Source organism: Bactrocera dorsalis, chromosome 5 (assembly GCF_023373825.1).
Source record: "Bactrocera dorsalis isolate Fly_Bdor chromosome 5, ASM2337382v1, whole genome shotgun sequence".
In the NCBI taxonomy this organism is placed as follows: domain Eukaryota; kingdom Metazoa; phylum Arthropoda; class Insecta; order Diptera; family Tephritidae; genus Bactrocera; species Bactrocera dorsalis.
The window spans coordinates 6,010,485-6,028,415 of record NC_064307.1 but is presented as its reverse complement, the minus strand read 5'-3'; the positions used below and the strand labels follow the sequence as shown (position 1 = coordinate 6,028,415).

The 17,931-nt window shown below is 37.1% G+C and overlaps 4 protein-coding genes across 5 annotated transcripts in view; 2 read left to right on the top strand and 2 right to left on the bottom strand.

Moving 5' to 3' along the window:
• Positions 1 to 4,975, bottom strand: part of LOC105233517 (uncharacterized) — a 29,642-nt gene extending 24,667 nt beyond the window's left edge. The window contains exon 1 of the mRNA XM_011215622.4: positions 3,888 to 4,975. The gene's annotated coding sequence lies outside the window, so the exon portion shown is untranslated. The remainder of the gene's footprint in view (positions 1 to 3,887) is intronic.
• A 347-nt stretch (positions 4,976 to 5,322) lies between these two features.
• On the top strand, positions 5,323 to 6,057 carry LOC105233519 (MIP18 family protein galla-2). Its single transcript, XM_011215625.3, has 2 exons — positions 5,323 to 5,542; positions 5,607 to 6,057. Exons 1-2 carry the CDS (start codon positions 5,422 to 5,424, stop codon positions 5,954 to 5,956), a joined length of 471 nt encoding a protein of 156 aa, XP_011213927.2. The 5' UTR covers positions 5,323 to 5,421; the 3' UTR covers positions 5,957 to 6,057.
• On the bottom strand, positions 6,038 to 7,715 carry LOC105233518 (mitochondrial inner membrane protein OXA1L). The gene is made up of 4 exons (XM_011215624.3): positions 7,539 to 7,715; positions 6,489 to 7,430; positions 6,307 to 6,424; positions 6,038 to 6,241 (listed from the first exon to the last, which is right to left on the bottom strand). The coding sequence occupies exons 1-4, from the start codon at positions 7,605 to 7,607 to the stop codon at positions 6,060 to 6,062; spliced, it is 1,311 nt and encodes a 436-aa protein (XP_011213926.2). The 5' UTR covers positions 7,608 to 7,715; the 3' UTR covers positions 6,038 to 6,059.
• Positions 7,716 to 12,008: 4,293 nt separating this feature from the next.
• LOC105226433 (formin-J) overlaps positions 12,009 to 17,931 on the top strand; it is a 76,329-nt gene continuing 70,406 nt past the window's right edge. For both annotated transcript variants that reach the window (XM_049458554.1, XM_049458553.1), the window contains exon 1: positions 12,009 to 13,216. The gene's annotated coding sequence lies outside the window, so the exon portion shown is untranslated. The remainder of the gene's footprint in view (positions 13,217 to 17,931) is intronic.

The following is a 17,931-nucleotide window of genomic DNA, read 5'->3' as shown; positions in this document are numbered from 1 at the left end:
TCTGATAACGATTTTAAGTATTTTAGTAATTAAAAGCGAATTATAAATATAAAGCGTCTAAAGACATTCTTACATATTATTAAAATACACAATCACGCGCTGTCTCAAAACAATCTTATTTTAAATTGCCAATTCCAGTAATTCACCAATAAGATCAAAACAAACGACAAAGAGAGAGCAGCGCAGCCAACTTCAATGAATCAGTCTCTCGTTTTTTTTTTATTGAAAGGTACGCGATCATATTGAAAAGCGAACAGACAAAATGTGTGGAAATATTTTTCGCATTCTTCGTCTCCACATTTTGCCGCTTGCTTTCAGGTGTACATATGTACATATGTACGTATGAATATATAAATGTATATTATTAATATAACTTATAACTTAAATGTCTCGAATGTATAAAAAGAAACGATGTATGAAAGCGACTTTCGGCCATTATGGATATGCAAAATAACTTTAAACGCGTAGCGGCCAATTGGGGAAATTTTGCGAGATTATATAAACGCACTTTATTAAGCACACCTTGAAGCAATTAAGCAAATTTGCACACTTTCACGCATATAAAAATAGCGCTGGAGATATACGACTGCAACGACATCTATTGACAAAATACGAAAAGACTTTATCGACTACCCAATATATACCATTAAAATACGTACATACATACAAATATGCGCATGAATGTATATAAATACATATATGACCTTTAGTAAACTGATTGCAATATAAAAATGATGCGAAATAATGCAACAAAGAAAACAGCGTTGCAAAAGTTTAACAAAGCCGTAAGAAAACAAATGCTAAGGCACAAAAATCAGTTATACGCGAAGCAAATTACCAGCGAACACCACGTAGTGTTCTTTATAGCACAATTCACTCCATAAGCACTTCCAGAAAATGTTTATAATATTTAATAGAAAATGTCTAATAAAACGTACAATCACCCATAAAAATCACGTTTTACTTAATTAACGGTAAGACCGAGTTATGACTCATATTGCATTACTGGATAAAAATAGTAGACTACTATAAGTATAATAATTTGTATGTTATATTATATTTTAATGAAGGCACGCATATGCAAAATGCCATTAAGAAACCTAACTGTAGTGGAAAGAGTGAAGCGGGATTTTTTTTTTTTAGTTTTTAAATTTTTTCTTCAAATGTGCATTCTAAAGCGGTAGTATTGGGGGTTTTGAATATACATATTTTTATCGCAACTTGTATTTGAAAAAAAAATCTGTGATTTTAAACAAATTTTGAGCTCTACCTTCCATTTGCTATTATTATTTGGAACACAGCTGTATGTGCGCACAAATATGTGCTCATTGACATTTAAGCAACTGAAGCCGTTTCGTTGATTTTGCAATGATTTAAACTTGTTTAAGTGGCATTTAGTAGCGGAATGTAGTCAGCATTATTTTTTATTGCCGAAACGCTTAAATTAGAGTGCAAAGCGAAGAGCAACAACCGGGCCAACCAACCAATTTGGCCAGAAAGCAAATGGAAAATCTCAAACAAAAAAGCTGAGCTCAATATCATAAGCAATTACCGAAACATAAAAGCGGAGTTGAGCGGCGAAAACCGTGGAATGCGAGAATTTGTCAAAAAGAAGCAACAACTTGACACTGATTCGCGCATTTCTACCTTCTATATTTCACCGTTCATTGCCCACCACATTTTCTACCTTCTACCAATTTATGGATACGGGTACCGTCTGTACGTTTGTATAGTATATCACTCTCTCAGCTCGCCTTTAGCATGCACTTCACATAAAGCGCTGCTGGTAATATTGGGAGCATACAGCGGGCGCGTGAGCGGAAATCATGCTGAACAATGAAAAATCTCTGATTGAAGTCAAAGTGCGAAAAGTGCTAATGAACTGTACGCTACTCTCAGCATCTGATAAAGATGAGGTAATGATTATAAAAAAAACTGCGTACATTTCGCACTTAAAAAAGGCCATGTACATAAGATAGAAGAATGTTAGACGGTAAAGCATTTCAAATTGTTTAGAAGACCCATGCCGATGTTTGTGTGAATCTGTATGCCATGAATGTTTGTATCCAATGAATTTCTAATAGCGAAGCAAATGCATTGCGATGCGATGCGTTTAAAAAGTAATAAAATTAGCATGTGCGATCTGCGATTCAGTAAGTGGCAAGTATGGTTATGGTTCAGTGCAAGAACAAGAGAAGAAGAATTCAATTTATTTTTCATTTAGTTTCACTTTTTTTCAAATGGCTTTACTCGGCTGATAAATACAGCAACAATGGCGATGGCGTGTCGAGAATGCCAGACATTAACTGCAACACGCTCACACAATCGCACAATGCGACATTGCCGTTCAATGGGCGATGTGCTTGATGGCGTTGGCGTTGACGATGGTGCTGTCGCTGACGCGTTGGTGATTGTGCCGATGACGATAATGACATACATACATACCTATATAAGAGTACATATGTATATATGTATGTATGTACATTATGCATGTATACAGCAATGCAAATGCAATGTTCATAGAGACCTGAACGAGAGTATTGCCAACAAGCAGAGCTGTGAATGTGTGCGCTTTAAAGGCAGTGCGCATTGCAAAATGTCAAGAAAATGCAAGCTGTTTCTGTCCTTTGGCATTCAAAGGCGAAGTTTACTTGGTTGATAAGTAGAATAAACTACGAGAAGGCAATTGAAGCGTATACTTTGATTGCAAATATAATTAACAAGCGCAGCAGCGATTGTCTTTTTTCAATAGTACTTACAGTAGGTGGCATTAAGCACATACTTATGTACATCTATGTATATATACAATCTATAGAGATATGCCTAATAATTGCGAGACAACGCAGCATGTGCAACAAGATACGTATTAGCATTTCAACAATTGTTGAATGGGATATCGTCGGGAATGCAAAAAAGAAATAGAACAGATTGCAGAAATGTTAGAGCCTCCGTATGTATAAACACACACCTAAGCTGCGAGAATTCGTTACCTACAAGCTCTTCAAGGTCCCGATAGAAATTAATATTAATAGACATTTTCACTTGCACTACCCAACAATGTGGACATAAATAGTCAATTTCAAACACTAGCTTGAAATACATACATATGTATGTATGTATACGTGTATGCAAAGATATGAATTTTTACATATAATCGGATATCTGCATTTATAGTTAACAGCACTCATGTCAATGCACAAACTGTTAATGCTGTTAATGGGCGAACATCAGCAATTCTATATTTACCAGCACTCAAAGGTAAGTGGAAATAATTGTTAAGGGAAATAGAAAAGTAAGTGAAACTAATTTTTAGATGTGAAAACATTGTAATTAATTTATCGGAGCCATCACAAATACTAGGTGATGTTTTTAACCGCACCAAATTGAAAGCGTTTCATTATACCGCAATTAACATCAATGAACACTCATAAACTTACATTCACACATACAAATTTACATGCACATATAAATATTAATAACTTTGGGAAGAAATTTGTTCAAGTCTAATAACGGGCATAGTTTTTTGATCATTAGCGCATCGTTAAGTATTCATAGTCGGTTTTTTCTTTAATATTAGACGCACTTTTGAAATTAGATGTTTAATTTCATTAATATTTTGTATAAATAAAACTTATTCTCTAGTTGTAAGTTAAAAAGAAAATCTATTGATAACACCGAATTAAATTTGTTCATTTATTAAATACTAAACTTAATGGCGTACAGAATACGCCCCTTAAAAATTCAAAAAAAAAAGCAGCTGTACATATGCAAATATGATTTACATTTAAGCATAACATCCAGCACTGAAGTACAACTTTTATATTCTCCTAGCAACAGGATAAAGGGAGTGGCAGACTAGTTATCTATACAGAAACATTACAACGTACCTTTTAGGTGTTCAACTGCAGCTTTCGTTTTCAATTACAGCAACAACGTATTTATGAGTATACTGACTGCTTTAAACTGACTTTAAATAACACTAATATTCAACAGGAAAGCGGCGTATATAGCGAATCTAAATTATAATTTTCTCGAAAATTCGTTTAAGATACATTTTAGGTACACACACACTTTTCGGCACTTGTTAATTAATATAAGGATTTTGCTGCCAATAATGTTGAATGTTTTTACGGTATGTATCTCCGCATCAAAAGTGTTGGTTAGGCAATTGTGTCAAAAAGTTTCAAATCCAATAATGATGGTATTAAGTGAAAACGACTTTGTGACGCCGGTGGCAGAATGCCCGGCTCCTTAAAGTTGCAGCGGTGCACATATGTTCACACACTCACACGACCGAAGCGCACTACGGAGCTGGAATCGCGCAGCGTTGGCGACTCAATGACGCGACTTGTTTTTCTGCAAGTTTTGCTTTCAATTTCTTGCTTGTACAAGTTGGCTTTGAATGCACTGCTCTTTGCCGTTTGCTATTTTAGCCGCACTTATTTTCTTGTATTTTTTATTATTTTTTTTTTACTCCACACCCCCATCAAACACAAACAACACTTCCCGCTTCTTTTGTATCACTTTTTATACATTGTTTAGCCAGATAATTCACGAAACTACTCTCTTTACAAGGACGTCGAGGGTGGAGCAGTTCACGAATAACGCGCACATAAAGGAATAACGAGTAAAAGGAAAGATGAAGCATAAGCAAGGGATAAAAATAAAAAGGATGCTGTGTTGGCTTTCGCTTTCTTTTGCTTATATATCTTTGAAATTCTACTGATGGCACCATTAAAAACACTTCACAATACACTTTAAAGACATATTTGCAAATATTAAACAACCATTGTGTTTTACACAAAGAATATTCACTTTAATTTATTGAATTTTGTATTTTTTATCAATTCTGCACATCCTTCGTAGATATACATTTTTCCAAACGTAGAGAACACGTCTTAAACCTAGCAAACAACTGTGTAAACGTACACTCGTAAATCGTAGAATCGTGCGACCGTTGCTAAAAACCAAATTGAAAATGAAATCCAATCAAATCAATTCACTCAGCGAAATCCACACTTCTCTCTTTTTTCAACACTCATTTACTCAAAGTTGCAGAGTTGCATTGAAATAATTTTAAACCAAATTTAAGCATTCCATTTTATCTAAGCAGAATGGTTTTCATATAAACATTTATATCTTTTATATGACATATTTATAAACATTTATTTAATTTGAAAGCAAAAATGTTCTATTTTTTAGATTTTAATTTATAATAATTTTAGAACATTTGTTTAAGAATGCTTCGCATGTTAATAAAACTATTTTCGAAGAGTTGGCAACAACCGAGTGATTTTCAACGCAACACTGGCAACTGTCATTCGTTGTTTTACATGTCATAATTACAATTTATTTTTTATTATTGTGAGCAAAGTAATTTGATTGTAAGTATAGTAGAGTTTATTGAGTTTTGTACCAAAAATGCCTGCAGAAATTGAAAACATAAACCCAAATGTTTATGGCAAACGTAAAGAGCGTGAGGTGACTGCTAATGAGGAAGATGAAAATGTGCCAGATCCATTTGATACACGTGAGATATTCGGTATGTATTTGTTTACTTTGAATCCGCTCAGAGATTTCATTATTTTGCTTCAATGTTACATTAGACCTTATTCGCAATATCAACGATCCGGAACATCCTCTCACCCTAGAAGAGCTACACGTAGTACAGGAGGACTTAATTGATGTCAACGATGGCAAAAATGAAATAAATATTAAGTTTACGCCAACGATTCCACATTGTTCAATGGCTACATTAATTGGTTTGTCCATACGTGTGAAATTGTTACGTTCGCTACCGCCTCGTTTTAAAGTAAATGTTGAGATAACACCTGGAACACATTCTTCAGAAAACGCAGTCAATAAACAACTTGCAGACAAAGAGCGCATTGCTGCGGCACTGGAAAATAAACATCTAGCTGATGTTATCAACCAGTGTATCTCGTCGAAAGTTTAAATGGATGCATAACTTATTTTCGTTTCGTTTTTGTTATATTTTACAACTTTAAGCGCGTTTTTAATAAATAAAACTAGACAATAACAGCCAACACAACTTTATTTTATGACTTCTTGGCATGTACAGGAGACGCACTCGTACTTGTGTTTCCGCTGGATGGTTGGGGCTTGGTTGGATCGTATTTGAATGTCTTGACTAACGGACCCTTGCCCGCTTTTGCAAAACGTATCTCATCCAGTCGTTGGCGTTCTTCAATTTCTTTGGTTATTTTCATATTTTCCCACGCTAGAAATATGGTCAAAACAATAAGCTTTTGTTGAAAACTTATGTAAATATTTTAGGTTACTTACATTCTTTCATGCCTTTAACAAAGCCTTTCTTTTTAATGGGAAGATTGTCCGGTTTGTGTATTACCATCCTATCAATTTTGAAGTAATCACGCACTGCCGGTATTCTCAAAATTGCCACCTTAAAAATGAACAGATACATAAATAAAGTCATAAATACCTACGGAATTTTATTTATGTTTTACCTGGCCCAAAGAAATAAAATTGCTGCAAGCCCAGTAAGTAAGAATTGCCGCAGGGAAGTTCATGGTGAATGGGAAAATTGCTATCGGTAATGCTCGAAGTACATATTTCATCACTTGCATATTTTGTGCCGATAAACGCGCACTGTCCGTACCAATTTCGATTGTTAAATAGAGCGTAGCACTAGTAATTAATGGCAACAAGAAAAGTGGATCGGCCACTGTCAGATCTGTAAACCAGAATAAACCTCCTTCACGCATTGACTCCACTGGCGTATTCGCCATTGCACGGAGACCCATGAAAAACGAAATGAAGAGTGGCGCTTGTGCAAGAGGTACAATCATATTCTTCAATGGATTGATTTGTTTCTCTCTCATAAATAACATCATTTCCTGCGCATACCGCGCTGAATCGATGGCATTTCCACTCTGCCGCGCCTCAGTCATCTTCATTTGTAATACTTGCATTTGTGGCATATAATTGTTCAATTTTGCTGCATTTCTTTGTGCCATTATCACAAGAGGGAAAATAATTGTACGCACTACCGCGGTACCAATTGCGATAGCTCCCCACCATGGTAAATCACAACCGACATGCAGATATTCCATACAGTTTTGTACAATACCCACTGGCGACCATCCGCCCAACCCAATAGAAGCAAATGTAGGTTCACCTGCAGCATTGAGTACTTGCGTTACGACATCTTCTATGGGTGCCGCCGGTGCTTCGGGAATGGTAGATAGGTCCACCACTGTTTTAGATGCGTCATCTACGTTGGATCCTGCATCGGCACTTGCAAACCGCATACCACCAGGAAACAAGGTAAGCGCATTTATTGAAGACGGCAATAAAAGTTGTGATTTAGTTTTATTAGTACGACTTGCGACATTATAGTTTCTCACTTGTGTGGTGTTGATTGTTGTAGTTGCGGTTTCCGGGGCAAACTAAATAAAAGAATATTTTTTACTTTAACTATAAATTTACACAACACACTTATTTATAGGTTATGTGAAATACAATTGCGGCAATCTGCGTTCTTTTTTAAAACCAACCCAATTATGAAGATTCACCAAATTTGCTGTTCTTGCATAACGCAAGTAGTGCACTTTTGTCGATAACATGTTAATTTACGATTTTATTAATTATATTTAACTATAATACAAAACAACAACGAACTGTTTTAGTTGAAATTCGCCGATTCGGATCAGCTGTTCAAGAAGAGAGAGAGAAGGAGCTGTTAGCGCTGAGAACGACTGTCATAAAGGGGTATGTTCAGGTACTGTTAAAGCCAGCTGAGTGTCATTTCCGCGCTAAACAGTTGCTTTGTCCGCTTCCTGTCATCAGAAAACATTTTTAATTTGTGTTTCGTTTAAAATAATTTAAATTTAAAGATCTATTTAATATTTCCAAGCACAGTTTGGAAAAGTGTTTTTGCTGATGACGTGTATGTTTGAACAACTGTATTTTTATCCTACTTACAATTAATTGCTCATTGTATATAGTTTTGTGCTGAACTTGAATTGAAAACCACCCGCATCAGCGATTTTGATACCATTGCAGGTGCTATGTTTTGGACGGGCTTTGATTCCAGTTCTTCTTGAATACAGTGTATGTTTACTTAATCATACTAAGTTTAAGGTAATTATTATTCCATTAGCTCCGCAAAACTATGCATTTTATTAAAGAAATGGCTGATCGAAAGACACAACTCAATGGATGTGTGCTGTAATCAATATAATACCGATTGCCTGCCTTATTTGTGAGTCAAAAGTAGAGCTTATTTAACAAAATATAGTTTTATAATTTAGTTCTCTCATTAACTTTGTTCTCTTAAATCTATCAACTTTTCTGTGCGCCATGCAAACTTAACAGAACCATGTGTATAGACTTGCTTAAATTTGCATGAAGTGAATGAAATCGTTGCACTACAGTGATAATCATTATTATAAAACTTTCATAGAAACTAGAATAGACTTCGCCAACAAATAGACTAAAAAAAAATTGTATCCGGACACTTCAATTTATCTTGCGCCGACGAACAAATCCTCTAGTTAATCTTAACAGAATTGATTTATTCAAGCGAATGCTTTCAATTCTAGATAAGAACTGCATGTTTGTACGCACTCCAATTTTTGTTATGATCAACGAGAATGAGTGACAGTGTTGGTAATAGTAATGTAGGTGGGCCGGTGCCGATTTAACCCATATTCAAATGGTGGACCGGTAACTGTTACTTGTACAGAATAAATTAGCATGCTGTTAGCTATGAGCATAAACATAAATACGCACTCGCATATGAATGCAAACAAAATTGACGCTTGCAAAACTTTTCCTACGCCTAACTGGTCATATCTATTATTTCCATCAAACAAATCGCCAAATCAGTGATGCTCGAAGATTTATGGCTGTGGACTGCTGCAATTTCTAACATAAAAAATAATAAATAAACCATTGGCGGTTGTGCAAACATACATACATGCATGTATGTCCACATGTTAATGCACCAATTAAATAGAGTACAGTTTCCAGATTTATTGCTTTAACTTTGGTGCTTTCGGAGGCTCACGTAAAAGTTATTTTAAAGAAAGACAGATTTGTCAGAACTTTTGCAAATGCACCTCGGAGCATATATGCACATACATGCATATATATCGACATATACACTTGTTTGTTTGTAGGTATGTTAATAAAATCAATTCTATTAAAATAGTATAATTCAATTAAAATACAATTTTTCATCTTCTCCGATTGGCAAATACACACATACATATCATGGTCCTACCTATAACCAATTTGTAAGATATACAACAAGTGATTGACTTGCAACTGATGTCACTATTTAAAATCATGAGCCATGTTAAAGGCTTTAATGGACTTTCCTTTGTGATCTCTATTTCGTTTGAAGCAAAGTGTATTAATAAATTTTGTGCTGAACAAAAAATATGTAAGTTAATGAATTATGTTGGAGTTAGTCCAACAATAAACAAATGAAAAATAAACCCAAATTCATTCCGCTGTTTGGAGTTATGAATTAGTTGTTACTGCTTGTTCTCAAATTGCCTTTGCGTGCTGTTAAATTCGTGTTGTACGTTTAATAAGTTTGCCTCGAGCCTTGCCAACCGTCTGGCCAATTGAACGAAAGCAGACATACATATCTACATTGTACTCGTAGTATAGTCTAATTGCAATTATGGAAGCATCATTGCTAAAAATATATTTATTGTTACGATTAAATTATGGCAGAGCAATCGGACGGATTTTTTTCTTTTATTCAGATATATATTGTGATTAACCGCTGCCACATTAACACTCAAAAATAATAGTAATCAAATATAACAAATACCCGGACAGTCTAGGTAGTGTGCATAACGCATTACTCATGATATTGGCTCATCTGCAGCTTTCCTTCTGTAATTTGAGCAGCTAACGAGGTGAACATTGATGTTCTCCGATAAGATAACCGACAACATTTCGAGATATGACAAAGGAACAAAAAGGACAAGGATTTCTCGCTTCTTTTCTGCACGGAACCTAGCACTCTCCTCCATCAAATCCACAGCCACCATATTCACGAACTGGACGAAAGAGTATATACTTCAGCTTAATATCGTAGTCGATGGCGACAAGTCAATAACCCAAAGATTTTAGGTGTAATATTTGATAGTCTATACTCCTTCACTCCTTATACGACCGCGATTATCGCTAAAGCAACAAAGCCGCAACAAAATCCTCAAGTCGCTAGCATATGGAGAAAATGCAATGAAACGTTGCTGGCAACTTATAAGGCAATCGGCCGGCCGGTCCTCAACTACGCCGCACCAATATGGTCGCCTGCATGCAGTGGAACGCAAATAAAGAAGCTACAGACCTGTCAGAACACTACACTCCGGACCGCGAAAGGATGCCTCTTAATGTCTCCTATTGAACATCTACATATTGAGAAGCTTATGGTCCCAGTTAAGGAGCATAATGAGCGGAACCGCCTCCTAGGAACATCAAGAGCTCTTTCCTCAATTACGTCGAGGACATAGAACAATACTCCAACCGGACTTCGGACGCAACTAACTTCCGACAGGTACTGGCCGCCCTTCACAGTGGAGCTACCAACACTTTCACCGACTCTCTTCCAGTGAATGGCGTTCTCGGAATCAAATCACCACCCATTGCAGACGAAGAGCTCGAGTTGCCGCTAGAAGCGCGAGTGACCCTTGCGCAGCTTCCTTTTGTATAGTGTAGCAGGTTAAACTCCTACTTGTCCAGAATATCGAACATATTTCCTGCGTGCAATGGGTCTCTGCATGACACTGGCCACCTCTTTGCCTGCCTCGCCAACCCTACTCATCTGACACCCTTTTCCCTTTGGTCCAACCCCGTCGAAACAGCATGTTTCGTGGGCCTTCCGTTAGATGACGTCGACGACAACTTAGATAATCCTTACCATCCTAACGGGGACCGGATAACTGTTAAAACAGTAACAACAAGGATTAAGTCTCGTCTGCAACAATAATTGTTGTTAGTCAATCCAGCTAAATAAGGAAACAGTTCCTCTTTCTGCTGCGAGTTTCCGGCTCCTTGGGATATCAGAAATATGACAACATCAATCAGACCTTGAATACTTAGCTATTCATGTAGGCTAACAAGTGGTTTAGAAACTGTGATGAGTCGTAACGATCCAACAGCGCTAAGCTTTATCCCTCAACCAACATAATCACCAAATGCAGTATTCATGCTTCGCGAAGTGAGCCAACCCATGTATGATTCTAAACTGATCACTGCCATTAACTCCGATCTACTCAAAAAACTAAATTCGCAGCGTGGAACTTCGATTTCCCTTCTTTTGCAGGAGTGGTCCCTATCTTTTGTCTGCCCATAACAGAACCATCGATTATTCTATCGTTAAATTTAAATATGTATAGTGGGAGAGTGTCAAACTGCAAACTGATTCGATTAACCAAGCAATTTGCTTCAAATGTAAAAATATCAACGAGAGTGGCTCACTCTCATCTAGCCCTTGATTGAGAACACTATTGACGGCTTCTGAGGCACATCGATAGTTGCTCGAGAGCCCGAGAACGTTGTTGGTTCTTGCCACCACAAGAGACAATATAACCGTTCTGATTACTTTGCAGTCTTGGGAGTGTGCGCTCTGAGCATGCTTTGGAGAAACAAACAGCACTTTGAGTGTTCGTTCTGCCATAACAAAATCGGCTTTGGAACGAAACACGCGCCAAACGCAAAAGCACACACACACACACACATGTATATATGTATATAGTGTGTAGTAGAAGCCAACTGCAGTGGAGTAGCTGTTGGCTCTATTGAAGCAGAGTAGTATTTCCGTTTAGCACACACACACACGCAGACACACGCACACATTCGGCGTGTTACAAATCAGCAAGTCAGCGGTTATGCTCCACACCAATTTGAACGCCGCCTAAACGGAGCGCAGCGCAAGCTTAGCGCGATCGCGATCAACAAGTGTGCTCGTGCTTTTCGGTGGCGTTCAGCAGACGGCCGTTTGATTCAGTTCGTTTAGTTTCTCACGAGCGGTCTTTTGGTTAAAACGTTGCTTTCTTGTCGGGCGGATGGTGGCGCATGCGCACTTCACTTCACCACTGATCCATTGGGATTTCTATAAAGAGAACAAAAACAAAAACAAATAATAATAATAATCGACTAGTTTGTGCCATTCATAAATCTTTATTAATAAACGAAATTGAAAACGAATGCATTTGTGCACTAACATACATACAAACATACTTGCGATATAAATATCTACGACTTTAATGTGATTGTGTTCAGTAGAGAATCCAGAGCCAAAGAGTTAATTAAGCGAGTTGACAAACTCTATATTTAAGAACATTGAAAGAAGCTGACTTTTTCTTTCTTTTTTTGAAATACGACTTTAGTATTTGCGTTTTTGAAACAACCAACCAACAGCTGTTAATGCTGCCTACGCTGCCAGCGAAAAGTTGTGGCTCACCTGGTGGGTGGCAGTGTAAAAACGAAAGGTGGAGAGCGAATCAACAGCAAATACTGGTTAGAATTGAAAACAGTCGCGCATATGTGCATAGAAGTGCACACCTAACTGCAAACAAACACGCACACATACAAATGTAGAATATGAATGTGCATCTAATTCAAGACGTTTAACAAAACGAGAGGCGCTTTTTGAAAAACTGGTAGCGAAAACTAGAATTTCTGTGACAATTTTTCATGTGCAAAAACACACATTCACACATCTGCGTTCATAGATAAATGTGAAGAAAATATACAAAATCGATTTGGTTTCAAGTCAAGTGTAATTAACAAATCGCAGCGCCTTTGCAGAAAACTATCGCGCGCGTGTGTGTGTATGTGAGCAATATAGAACGTCACAAGTGCAGTTAATGCAACGAGCAAACAAAACATTCCCTCATACATACTTGTGTATGCAGTTAAAAAGCGAGCGTGTGCGCGTCAAAGTGAAAATATTTGTAGTGAAACGCGAGTCGAGGCGGCTTTGTGCGCCAACTTGCAGCATTTGCACTTCCGCTCCACGCGACGCCGCTGCGCCAGAAGAACAGCCAGCCGCGACGCCCACCTGTTGGCCGATCAGTGGCATTAGTTTACCTGCTTAACACATACAGCTGAGCTGACTTACAGACGCAGTGCGCCCTCATACGCACATATTCACACATTCACACGTTTTTGAAGGCGAGCGAAGGTTGGCCTGCCGTTTATTGGCGCGGTAAGTATTTACACAAGTATAGCTGCATAAATAGTTAGGTTTATGCGAGTACACAATCGTATTTGATTCGAATATCTAGGCAAAAATTAGAAAAATATTCAGTTATCACGCTTAATTGAATTTTGCCAAGTGCTAAGTTATCTGATCAGCTGAGAGAATGTAAAAAAGGCGGTGTGCAAATATTTATGGATCGCTTAATGTTATGCTAGGCGCTGGCAATTGCTTTTGTAAATATGAAAATGTGATACAGGGTGTGTCGAAAGCAAGTTCACACTTCGTGTAGTGTTATTGTATAGAACAAAAAACATTTTTTTGTGTTTGCTCTATATTAGCGTTACAAAAAATCAAACAAAATTGTGCATAGAAGTCAAAAAGACGCAAAAGTACTTTAGTTTCTAAAATTGTTGCGTTTTAATCATCGTAAGCAAAACTTACGTTTTTGTGAAAATTCGACTTCCAGGGAAATTTTCGACAGGGTCTGTGTATACACCAACTAATCAGCACTAAATTTTTGAGATATTGTTCTGAAATGTTGCACAGATTCTTTTTTCCTCAAGAAGCTAACGTCTTTGACAAATACATCGAGTAGCGAAAATCATACTATTGCCAACCGTTGTTCGGTAAATTCGATTTCTACATATTTTTGTTACATACGAGTATAATCTTTATCTTATTAGAAATCCGAAAAAGTGTAATATTTGAGCTTACTTCTGTTTAATCCTTAGTCAAAGCTCTGAGGAAGAATAGGACTTATCAAATCAATCAAATGAAAACTATTTAAGAACTTAAGATGATTCCAAACATGTTTGTATATCATGTATATTAGGGTGGGTAAAAAAAATATGATTCTTGCATAAGTCTACGAAAATCTCTCCAAGTATGAGCTCTTAATTTTAACGGAAAAATTAGTAAATTTCCTACCAAACTATGAGGTTTGCAATTTATAAAGATTTTTTTTCATTGAATTATAAAATTTACAAGAAAAAATCGGGTAAACAACGGCCTTTTTCAACATTTTTTTCTCATAAAAAAATGAAATATTTTATTAGAATTCTTTATTGTTACAAACATATACTATTAACAAAGAAATTCTGAAATTTTCGGAAAAAATATTTTAAACTCGGCTATTGTGACGCCATTTCCGGTGACCTCTCGGAAAAAATGGGCCCGCGTTGACAGGATAACTTACAGGATCATCTAAAGTGAAAAAATACGACTTTTAGTGAGTACCTTAACTTAGAACTTGGACGAAGTGAAAAAAAACTGAAAAATGGATTTTTGGCAGACCAAATGATTTTAAACCCACCCTAATGTATATGAAAAAGTACTAGCATATATATATTTTTAAATATTTACTTACAAAGAAAAAAATATGTTTAAACTCCAGAAGACGCGCCACACACACACACACCCCAAACATTTGAGTGCCCATTAAGTGGCATATTAGCTCTAATAATGTACTTAGCTACATACATTTGTTGATATATACATACAACATATCTATCCCCATTAAGTAGCCAAATCATTCGGCAGATAAAACGTTCAAAATCAAACACTCAAGTGCGCCTGTGAAATTAAGTGTATTGATTACTTAAATACAATTAGACACTCATGATACAAAGCATGCACTTCATAAGCAAACATTTTTATTATCGCTGTGAATACATAAGTACAATATGAACATAAAGAGGTGGATCTGCTTGTGTTTAGGTACTACTTTTTACTGCTTTCGTTGGACCAAAGAACTTTTGGCAAAGATAAAGGCAGCCAACAGCCATGATTAGAGGCAAGCAAAATAAAATAAATATGGTAAAGCACCAGAGAGGAAGCTGCTCATTGATTTGAAGCAAGTGGAGTCAACAAACAAAAGTAGGCAATACAAGATTTAAGGGATATCGAAGAGACCACCAAGCAGATAGATAAGAAGAACAGATTGACGCTACAGTTATGAGCACAGAGGCCGCAAGAAATCGAAATGATAAGAGAGCTAGCGAAAGGGACGTGTATATATGTATGTGTATATATATATATATGTGTATATATGTATATGTGTGTATATATGTATATGTGTGTATATTTATTGCTCTAATCTAAGTATGGAAACTGGAACTCTTAGGCCAGTCATGTATTTGATTAAGCGCAACGATAAGACTTTGCTACAACTAAGACTGCATTACAGCGCCACTATTTGTGTGGCACTATTACACTTTCATTTATAAATATTTTAAGTATCGAACGATTAAAAAGCGTTAAATGCAGCGCAAACGAATGATAACCCAAAAAACGGTGGATTTCTATTTATAAACACCATATATGCGTATAAATCTATATTCCTCCATTATTATATTTGAAATATCTGTATGACCATCCATTGCAACGCAGCCGAAGTCTCGTTTTCGAGCATGCATTCGCTTTGCTCCTAATTCAGTAAATATTTTCGAACACAGAAGAAGGCAAACAAGCGCATAAATTAACCAAAGCCACAATTATTTGCTGCCACCGAGCGATAAAAACAAACGAAAAAGCTTACTAAACGAGTGAATAATCAAATAAAAATAAAAAACGCCGAAAATATTTTCTAATGTTCGCGCGTCGTTAAGCTAGACGCTAAAAAAAGCGGAGAAGTTAACACGAAAGTCAACAGGAATTCTTAGAATGTGTCTTTGATGCTTTTGCCGCCGGCATAAATCAGCTTGCAATGCTTTTCTAAGCCAACAACAACAAGAACAAGCGGTAAGCTCGGCAAACATAACTTTGCAAAGCACAAAAACCACAAACCTACACACACACACATGCATCTTTATGTATTAATGAACAGCGGGTACCTGCTGAAGGATACGCTTGCACGCTTCTTGAAGCAACAACAACAACAATCGGCTTTATCAGAAATTAATAAGAACTTCTTTGATCTCACTATTTCCTTTTTGGCTCACCTTCGCGTAATTAATGTCAGTTGTTGGCTTTCGTACATACTCGTATATACAAACACACACACACACATGTGCGCATAATCCACGCAACGCCTTATTTCAGCGCGTAAATTCCGTTTTTTGGCACATTCATTTGAATTTCGAATTTGAAATTTGAAAATGTTTGAAAACGCCAAGTGGCGGTAGCAGCGCCGTTTCTTTCACTCCACAAATGGCCACGATAGGCACTCTTTATCGAATCAATCGATCGCATGTAGGCCCAGAAACAGTTAAAAGCTGCCAAAACTGTCTAATTCGCGCCATATATATAATGTGACAGCGACAACAACAAGAAACACACGCGCGCTTTGCCCTCTTTGTTGGCCAGCACTCAACGGACCGTTTCCACATTGTAAACGCATTGTTGTTTTTGTTGCTGCTGCTACTTACAAATGCACACACACACACACAGCCCTCAAAGTCACTTGCCAAATATGGTGGAGCTGCTATTGGTGTTTTTGTTGTGTTTCACTTTACGCTATGGTTGTTGTTGTTGCTTGTAGTTGTCGTGTTTGTTTGTCAGCGAAACTTTCTGCTTTTGTCAATTTGCCGATTTTAAAAAGGAAACACATGTTTTGCGAAAAGCGCCTGCACAAGGCAGATCATCCATCAGTGTGTCTCTAAGTGTCTAAGTGTGTATGTGTATGTGTGCGGTTGAAAGTGTTGCGGAATTAATATTAAATTTCTTTGTTTCTCTATCATGGAGCTATGTAAGTGTGTGTGTAGTATTTAGGCAAATGATTCCGCATCAATGTTGCAATCAAACGTCAATAAAACAGCGAAATCATACAGTCAGCCACGAAAGTCAGCGTACCTGCGATCAAAAAATCAGCGCTTTCAATGGAATAACACTCAAATTATAAACCTTTCCCGATTTCCATAATTCTCTTCTTAAGGCATTATTTATATTATTTTCGAAAAAGTAACTTTAAATGCGTTTTTTGAATCTTTATTACAAATACAAACCGTTTAAGCGGTTAAAAGTTCTTTCGAAGAAAAAAGAATCCAAACGAAACAAGTAAAACGTTAAGTTAGTTTAAATTGATAGGCCAATAAGCTACACATAGACCAGTTTTAGTCCTTTGCGAGACTGATTGATTTCAGTTGCTAGGTCCAATAGCTGTAATCATCTTTTGGGATGCCTGCACTTGACGCAAAATTTAACAGACTCTGCGGTCACACTACCGATATCTCCTCCAGCATAGTCTTGCCAATTCGGTACAAGTGCTTAAGAGATGATCCTTTGTTTCCTAGGTCTCCTGCTCTAGACATTGCAGTCTGCTCGTTCTGTCAGCCCTGTGTTCGTGTGTCGCCACTAGACAGTGACCAATTAGTATTCCCATCATGTTCCTCTTCAATCGATTGCCAATAATAATAATTTTGTGTACTTCCGATCCACCGTTTAGCACATGACTTTTGCAGTTTTGCACCCAAGTAGCTGGTTCCATCGGGTTTTGATTTCGTGTCGTATAGACAATGCATGGGTTTCCCAATGTTGATCACGTTTTCGGTTGTTAGTCATTCTTGGCAAATCTCGTTCACTATTTTATTGGTCTCGAGGCCTTTGTGGCTTGACACCCATTACAAGTGAAGTTGCTTGCTTCTGGCAACACTTTCCACTGTCGCACTGCTTTCCAAAACATTTCTGGCCGATATGCGATACGAGGCTACTGCCTAGATTGCTGTTTGGCTGTCTACGTAGATGTTGACTCTGGAATTGCCTGTAGGTGTACTAGAGGTCAGCTT